This window comes from Cornus florida, unplaced genomic scaffold (genome assembly GCF_030987335.1).
Source record: "Cornus florida cultivar Cherokee Brave unplaced genomic scaffold, ASM3098733v1 CherokeeBrave_3.0.0_Hap2_Chr04, whole genome shotgun sequence".
NCBI lineage: Eukaryota > Viridiplantae > Streptophyta > Magnoliopsida > Cornales > Cornaceae > Cornus > Cornus florida.
The window spans coordinates 85,466,856-85,476,244 of NW_026775574.1; the positions used below are offsets into that span (position 1 = coordinate 85,466,856).

General features: G+C 35.3%; 1 protein-coding gene across 4 annotated transcripts; it reads left to right on the plus strand.

Moving 5' to 3' along the window:
- Positions 1 to 3,456: 3,456 nt before the first annotated feature.
- On the plus strand, positions 3,457 to 8,777 carry LOC132303767 (leucine-rich repeat receptor-like serine/threonine-protein kinase SKM1). 4 transcript variants are annotated; one of them, XM_059801178.1, is made up of 3 exons: positions 3,457 to 3,576; positions 4,033 to 6,753; positions 8,126 to 8,777. In XM_059801178.1, the coding sequence occupies exons 2-3, from the start codon at positions 4,197 to 4,199 to the stop codon at positions 8,476 to 8,478; spliced, it is 2,910 nt and encodes a 969-aa protein (XP_059657161.1). In that variant the 5' UTR covers positions 3,457 to 3,576; positions 4,033 to 4,196; the 3' UTR covers positions 8,479 to 8,777. The 4 variants fall into 4 exon arrangements, with proteins under 4 accessions (XP_059657161.1, XP_059657162.1, XP_059657163.1 ...); XM_059801179.1 differs by having other exon boundaries at positions 3,458 to 3,576; positions 4,080 to 6,753; XM_059801180.1 differs by lacking the exon at positions 3,457 to 3,576 and adding an exon at positions 3,654 to 3,849.
- Positions 8,778 to 9,389: the final 612 nt, after the last annotated feature.

Sequence of the window (9,389 nt, forward strand, 5' to 3'; positions counted from 1 at the left end):
CTAATCTAAAATTTGAATTTGAGTTTGTGGATAACTAAATGAACCAAACAAGCCAAACTCAATTTTAGTAAGTAGGAATTCTTTGAGTCAAACTCACACATCTCTATTACACTATATTCAAACTCGATTTAGTTAAGGGTGGGATTTGAGTGGGCCTAATATGGACAACTCGAATTTTGGCCAAAAAATTTAGGATGAGACCATGGATCAAAATTTATTTTGGATGAAATATAGACAAATATTTTACGAATGCAAGCAACCTGAAGAAAGGCTATATGTTTCGTTGTTAAAACGAGTTCGATTGAGTTGTAAGTTTTTGATTCAATTTGTCAATATTCAAGATCAGAAGCAGAATTGAAGAAGTGATTGTGTTCATACTTTGATACACTACGTAATGATGAGAACAATGCCTTAGAAAGGTATGTGAGTGTGTGAGGCACTTGAGTGGTTCAAAATTAGGCCTTAGAGAAAAAAATTCCATTTTGTCTAACTTGAACTAGTTCAACCCCCCTGAACCGGTTCAAGTTTCAACGTTGTTTTCTCAAAATTCTTTCTGGCCAACTTGAACCGGTTCAGCCCCACTTGAACCGGTTCATGTCCTTCAGACCATTTTGGTAATTTAGTTTCCTGGTCTGTTTTGGCAGACTTTTGCTATATTGATCATGCATGAAATTGACTTGTTTTCCAAGTTCAGTTAGGTTTTCAAAAGTTTATAAAAATATATTTTTTCTCTTAGGGTTTTATAGCTTTTTGCATACAAAATTCTGATTTATTTTAGAGCCGCATTTGAGAGATATTTTTGTTCAAAAAATCAAATCTAAATTTTCTGATTTTAATTTTTAAAGCACACACATATACACATAAGTGATTTAGGAATGGTGTTCTCTATCTGATCGTAATTAGAGTATAATTGAAGATTCAGATATTCCGAGAAATAAGATTTTAATTGTTCTTCATCAAATTTAAAATTGAAGAAAATGGGTGATTTGAGGGGTCCAAGTATTCGTGAAGTATTGTTTGATCTACCAGTAATCATTTTACAAAGATCAAGAGTAAGCCTGAGGTCGAGAGCTGTTGGACGGGAATCGTAAAGTCAAAGATTGTCAGCAATTAGTTTTTGGTAGAACGATAGGGTGTAAGCCTGAGTCAAAATTCAGTGTACTTTACTTCAAACATAGTAGATCGTTTTGCTTTAAACAACATAGTCCACGAGGTTTTTCCCATAACGATTGGTTGATTTCCACCAGTCAGAGTTTCCTTGCTTAAAATCCTGGTATCATCTCTCAAATTTTATTTACTTTACTTGCACTTTATTTTTGCTTTGTGGGTTTGATTTTAGTTTTATTTCTGTAAAATTAAAATAAATAAAAATTGGACAAATGAGCAAGTAAAACCTATTCGCCACCCATCTAGGCTATTTTTAATACAAACTTTCACATCTTTTTTCCGCTGCACAATTCACAAAAATTAGATGATCTATAGTATCACAGTATTAGCCTAACAAAATATATTGTATTGTAAATATTTGTTAATATGAAAATCTACATGATCCGTGTATAATTTCTCTAAACTTGAGGGAAGGTCATTGCAATTTATCCTTTGTCTTTTCATACAAAAGATGGACAAAATTGCCATTTTATAAAATTTGGTCAACAAGTCTGCTGGAAAGAAAATGCTAAGGGTGTCGTTGAGCACAAGCGCTAAAACTCAGGATAGGTCAAAACAAAAAATGTTGTATGGTCTACCTGTTCCAAAAACCTCAGGGGAGGTATAATCTATCCTAAGAATGATGAGAATCTTAATTTCTTGTTGGTGCAATATGTGTCCAAAATGAGTCCAATCAAGTTGTAATTTTGTTATTACTTTGAGTCTCAATTTCAAAAGCCGAACAACAAGTTAAGTGCACAAATACCTTGATTAGATGAGAACATCACTTAAAACAAGTATGTGAGTGAAGACACTTTTTACATATGTTTATGTTTGGTTAGGATTGCATAATTAGGGTTTTTGACTAAAAATTTGGAATTTGGCAAAATCCGACCGATTACACTATTGGTGACACTTTGCATATGTTTATGTTTATGTTTGGTTAGCATTGCAAGATTAGTTTTTTCTAATAAAAGTCTGGAATTTTGCAAAGTCCAATCGATTGAATTCTATTGGCGATCGTTCCAACTTTTTTGATCGGATCTTCTACAAAGTCCAACCACTTCTACTCAGTTCAACTAGTTGCACTTGTCGAGAACCAAAAAAGAAACTACATTTTCGATGATTTTAAAATTCTTTTTATTTTTTATTTTTTTATCAAAATTGTAGGAGATGTCCTTGGACATTTTTGACCTATTTTTCAACCTATTCAAGGACTCTCGATCAAACATAGATAAATACTCTCCTCATCTCTTGAACATTGATGTACATAAAGAATATTGTTTTACATGCAAGTGGATTTTTTTAGAGTATTTTTCATATAAAATCATCCTTGACCATTATGTGTATTTTTCTTTATTTGATAGAATATGCTATTACACCCGAATGCTCAGGATGACATTCTCAATCTGATTGTAGTTTAGAACGTATTGAAAATTCAGTTGATTCCATTCAGAAGCATGATTTATTTTTCTCCTTTTATCTTTGTGATCATAAGGAATGAGGATTCAATTGCATCGAGCTCATCTTCATTCCCCCATAGTCCATCGGTTTTCACGAAGGGGGTTGAATGTTTGCGGAGCATTCTTGTTCTTCCAGCAAACCTTTTACGAGAATTGAGAATTCAATCAAAAATCCGCAGTAGTTATAGACAAGGAGTCGCAAATATAAACATAAGGCGTTATGCAACTCATTCTTGGCAAATGAGTGGCTGTGAGCCTAAAATTAAGTCTGTTGTACTTTACTTTGAAATAGTAAATTATTTTGATCGAAACGGCCAAGTCTCTATGATTTTTCCGAATTGGATTTCCACTCAAAAAATTTTAGTATCGCCTCTAAGTATAGCACTTTATCATTTTAAAACTAAACTATCACAACCATTCCATGGAGCGCAATTCACACAAAAACTAATAATTAGAGCATACACCAAGTTTGCCCGAATGCAAATAACAGCTCTCAAAATAAAATAAAAATATTAATTATGAGGTTGGTAATGCTTTTGGTAAATAAAGTACAAGAGCAAAGGCAATCCCACATGCTCATATAACTTTATAACCTTTTCAACGGTTACACAAATTTCATTATTCATCCAAAGTCAGTCAAAAGAGCATTTTGGTATGTAATACTCCTATCAATATATATCCGACAAAATCAGTCTCTTTTTCCCAACATCTGTCAGCTGCCCTTCCTCTCCTTTCAACGGTCCACATTCAAACACTTAAAAACTCCAAAGTGGCACTTTCGTAATTATAACCCAATTCCCTGCCCCATTTCCCACCCTTCACCCTCACTCTATTTATACACTCAAATTCTCACTCTCAAACCCTACCCCCTCCTCTTCTCTTTCACTTCTCTTTCAATCCAAGTTTTCTCATTACCAAATCTTCATGATTATAAAAAAACTCTCATAACCCAAATCATCATTTCTAGGTACGTTCACAGACTTTTTATCTATTCATTTAAGTGTTGTTTCTTATATAACACACATATATAATTCATATCATACAAACATATTCGTATAGATAAAGAGAAAATTACAAGATATATATGTCATGCTTTAGTTTTGAAACTTTGCATTATTGTAGGACTTTAAGGTTTTAGTTTCATGATCTTAATCATGGAAGTATTGTGTTTTCTTTTTTGGGTAAATAAAGTTTATTTTCATGATCTTTATCATGCAAATATTGCTACTTTTTTTTTTCGGTAAGTAAAGTAAGTATTAGTTTCATGATATTAATCATGCAAATATTGTCTTCTTAATTCTTGATTTGAAGGTTTTTTTATTTATTTATTTTTTTTTTTTTTTTTGATCCAATATATGAATATGTATTTCTATATAGAAACCTGTGTTTATGTTTGCTTTATTGCATGACTTTTCATGATCAGCTTGGGATCCGAGGCATAACATCAACAATCTTTCTTGGTGGTGACAGATCAAAATGAGCTGAAAGTCTCTATGCTTTCTATCTATCTTGAAGAAGAGCCTAGCCTTGCTTGTTAGCTGTTTCGATATCAGAGCCTTTTTAAGTCGATGGTATAGGGCGTTCGATATGTCCATGGAAGGAGCAATGGTTAAAACACGCAAAATAACATTGGTGTTCGTGCTCGTGTCCGTGCTACTTATGTCAAACTCATGCAGTGGTGACACTGAGTCTGAGCTACTCTTGTCCGTCAAATCCTCGATCCATGATCCGTTGCACACTCTCTCTACTTGGATCCCTTCTGTTTCCTTTTGTAAATGGAATGGTATCGTTTGTGACAACTCCTCCCACGTCAAGAAAATTGAACTTTCCGGGAAAAACATTTCCGGGAAAATCCCCGGATCAGTTTTCCTTTTGCCCTATACTGAAAAAATCGACCTCTCAAGCAATCAACTCCTTGGAAAAATCCCAAGCCATATCTCAACATGTCTTTCTCTTCGACATCTCAATCTTAGCAACAATAATTTAACCGGTTCCATCCCCAAGACCCCGATTTCACAGCTCGAAACCTTGGATCTCTCGAACAACATGCTTTCGGGGGAAATCCCTGAGGAAATCGGATTCTTTTCTGGCCTCAAGTTCCTTGATCTTGGTGGAAATGTTTTGGTGGGAAGAATTCCAAAGTCTATCACAAACATCACAAGTTTGCAAGTCTTGACTTTGGCTTCTAACCAATTGGTTGGTGAAATCCCAAGAGAATTAGGCCTAATGAAGAGCTTAAACTGGATTTACTTGGGATACAACAATCTCTCCGGCGGAATTCCGAAGGAAATCGGAGAATTAACCTCTCTCACTCATCTTGATCTTGTATTCAACAATCTCACCGGAGAAATTCCCAACTCTCTTGGTAATCTCACCAACCTTCACAACCTCTTTCTCTACTTAAACAAGCTCACTGGTCCCATTCCTCGATCCATTTTCGGCCTCACAAAGTTATTATCCCTCGATTTCAGTGATAATTTCTTGTCCGGTGAGATCCCGGAACTTGTAATGCAATTGGAGAAGTTGGAAATTCTTCATTTGTTTTCCAACAATTTTTCCGGGAAAATTCCTAATGCTTTAGCTTCTTTGCACCATCTCCAAGTCCTCCAACTATGGTCCAACAATTTAACCGGTGCCATCCCGAAAAATCTTGGAAAACAAAATAATCTCACCGTATTGGACCTTTCCGGCAACAATCTCACCGGAAAAATTCCCGAAACACTTTGTGAATCGAGCCAGCTTTTTAAGCTCATCCTCTTCTCCAATTCCCTCCAAGGTGAAATTCCCAAGAGTCTGAGTCACTGCATGAGTTTACGCCGAGTGCGTATTCAAAACAACCGATTCTCCGGTGAGCTGTCCCCGGAGCTCACCAAGCTGCCACTGGTTTACTTCCTTGATATCTCAGGCAACAATATCTCCGGCTCAATCAGCAACCGGAAATGGGATATGCCGGAACTTCAAATGCTGAATTTGGCAGGAAACAAGTTTTCCGGTGACCTTCCGGAGTCATATGGCAGCAATAAGTTGGAGAACTTGGACTTATCGGAAAATGGTTTTTCAGGTACAATTCCGGTGAGTTATGGGAACTTATCGGAGCTAATGGAACTGAATTTAAACGGAAACAAGCTCTCCGGCAACATTCCTGAAGAATTATCTTCGTGTCAAAAGCTTGTGAGTTTAGACCTAAGCCATAATCAGCTCACTGGCCAAATTCCCACTAGTCTCTCCGAAATGCCGGTTTTAGGTCAGCTCGATTTGTCCGTTAACCAGTTATCCGGTGAAGTTCCGGCTGATTTAGGAAAGGTGGAGTCACTTGTTGAAGTCAATATCTCCCACAATCACTTCCATGGTGGTTTACCGGCCACCGGAGCGTTCCTCGCTATCAACTCGAGTGCAGTCGCTGGCAATGACCTCTGCAGCCGCATCTCTTCGAGTGGTTTGCCGCCATGCAAAGGCGTAAAAAACCAGGTTTGGTGGTTCTCCATAGCTTGTCTTCTGGCTGCCTTGGTGGTGCTTGTACTAGCTGCACTTGTGATAGTGTTTGTTCGAAAACGAAATGAGTTGCAGTTGAAGAGAGTTGAAAAACATGAAGACGGGACTTGGGAGTTGCAATTTTTCGACTCTAGGGTTTCGAAAGAAATAACAATTGTTGATATATTGTCGTCGAAACGTGATGAAAATGTCATTTCTAGAGGAAGGAAAGGGGATTTATACAGAGGAATGTCCACCATGAATACCATGCAATTTGTTGTGAAGGAATTGAATGAAATCAATGCAGTTACAGCAAGTTTTTGGACAGAAGTGGCTGAACTAGGGAAGCTTCGGCATCCGAACATCGTTAAGCTCATCGGAATGTGCCGGTCGGAAAAGGGCGGGTTCTTGGTGTATGAGTACATTGAAGGGAGGAGTTTGGGTGAAGTTCTAAGAGGTTTGAGTTGGGAAAGAAGGCGAAGAATAGCCATGGGAATTGCTAAAGCTCTTCGTTATCTGCATTCTTGTTGTTCGCCTAGTGTTGTCGTCGGTGAACTCTCGACGGAGAAGATCATTGTGGACGGAGAAGACGTGGCTCGCCTGAGATTGTGCCTCCCCGGACTGGTTTTTACGGACACCAAGTGCTTCATTTCGTCAGCATACATTGCCCCAGGTACTTTGACTAATTTACCCTCAGCGTTTTGCTTTAAATAGATTAACTTTTAGTAATTGGTTTACTCAAGTAATATTAAATATGGCGTTCATTTAGGGACTAAAGTATATAAGAATTCTTTTTAAATTAGTCGACAATAAGAATATCTTACTCTGTTTTGTTTGATATCAGCTTTTTTTTTAAAAAAAAAAAAAAAAAAAAAAAAAAAAAAAAAAAAAAAAAAAAAGAACAGGAGTTCCAAACTTGTACTACTTATTAAAATACTCTCATTTCTCTATTTAATATACTCACATTAGGGTGGTTCTTAGCCATTTCCTTTTTCTCATAAAATTTCAATTCTTCAATATATATAATTAAAATGTAATGATACATGATTTACCAGACGGACACATTTAACTAAATTTATAAAAATAAATAATAATCACATAAAAAGAGTTTGATACTCCGTGCATTAAAACTACTTATAATTATTCATAATTAAATAACAAATGATATCATACAAGTTAAAGTAGCCAAATTGATATCAACATGATGTCACAAGGAATATAATTCAATGTTTATTGGTTTGTTTTCATTTGCATTGATTACTTAGTTATGATTTTCACTTTGGAAATTCTCTTTTAACATAGTGGCCTTTAATATTTCACTCGACCTTTTTACTGTATATAAACAAAGGGTAAAAGTAAAAATTGGTGAAATTACATGGTTACCTACAACCAAGCTAATACAGTTTTGGGTAGTTTTCAAAAGACAAGGAATACAATGATTCTACTTTTAACTACTGAGCACCCCATAGAGTGACAAGCTTTATCCATCGTTTTTTTCCTTGTATGTATACGTTCCATGTTGATTTTGGAAATATTTTTCCATTTTTTTTAGGAAATATTTTTCCAATTTTTTTAGGAAATATTCATAATCCTTTATATTTTAGTGTTAAACATTTACATATTTCCTTCATTTCAAAATAGTTGTCCATCTTTCTATTTTGGGATGTCTCAAAAAACATGTCTCATTCCTTCAAATTATCTTTTTAACTAAAGAACTGCACTAATTACAAAGCACTATTTTGTCTTTTAGTAAGAGTATATTTCACTTTTATCAATACAATAATAAACTATTAAAATTCTACTACCATAAAAAGTTAGATTCTCCATACAGAACATATATATTGGGACAGAGAGAGTAACTTTTTACCTTAACTAGGTAAAAAAATATTAAAAAATCAGTTAGTTATGCCATGCTATTATATTTATTTCCAGTTCATTTTAGAACTTTATAGATAAATTGGCAATTAACTACATATATATCTTCATGTCCATGCAACTGTGAAGTGTCATAGACTAAAAGCTAAGGTAAAACATTTGTATTGCAGAAAGTAGAGACACAAAAGACATCACAGATAAGAGTGATATCTATGGCTTTGGGCTCATCTTGATCGAACTACTCACCGGAAAAAGTCCGGCGGATGCCGAGTTCGGCATGCACCAGAGCATTGTTGAGTGGGCTCGGTATTGCTACTCAGATTGTCATCTTGACACGTGGGTCGATCCAGCGATCAGGTTAATTAACGCATCCAACGGTCAGAATGGGATTGTGGAGACCATGAATCTTGCCCTGCGATGCACCGCGGATGACCCCATGGCTAGACCATATGCAAGCGATGTAGCAAAAACCCTAGAGTCTGTTATAAGACCAAGTATTTGTGTTTTAGGTCTCAAGTTTTGATATATTTCTTCTTCTTTTTTCTTTCTTTTTTACTTCATGATTTTCTTTTCAGGTTTTTCCTTATGTTGCATTTGGCAGCATCGAATCGGTGCCTTGAAATTGAAACCGGAAGAAATTCTTAACAATTCAAGGCGCCAATAAGTGCTCCCAAACATAACATAATTTATTTTTCTTTTGACTATAATTAATTGAGTGTTAGTCAAATCTTTTGTTTGATGTTATGATGTAATACTACCGAGTGTAAAAATGTAGATAAGATCAAATGCAGCTTATATATGAATTACCTTCTCTTAAACGTCTACCTTCTGATTTTTCTTCCATATATACATGTGTGTAATATGGCAATGCATTTACTACAGAAATACTCACTAGCTAGAAGTGCTATAGTCGTGACTGTGCAAGCTCATACTTATGATCAAATGGGTCCCACAGCGGAACTCGATTCAATAATTGACCTAGTGCAGCCACGACTACATTTAGAGTATTGTTAGACTTGCCGATAGGTTTTGTTCGCACTCCAATCACTTGTGTCCTTGGAATCTCATTAGAATCTCTTAAAAAGTATTTAAATGAATTGGTATAAATACCGAGACTTATGTCATTTTCCCTCTTTTAGCATTCTCTCTCAATTGAAATATGGACTAAAAGATTTCATATTTCATATTTCAATTAAAAAACATCATTCAAAAAAATATATGGACTAAAAGAATGTATAAAGTCAAAATTAACCGGCATTAAAAATACACAAAATTCAACAAGTGAGGACAGTTAGGTTAAAGAAAATGTTGTGTCCAGAGTGTTCATAGTGAGCTCACACCTTCATCACATATTGAACGACGATAACCAAGAAATAATTAAGCTTTATAAAGACACCATTATCATAGCATTACTCTTTTATTAATGACAGTGTT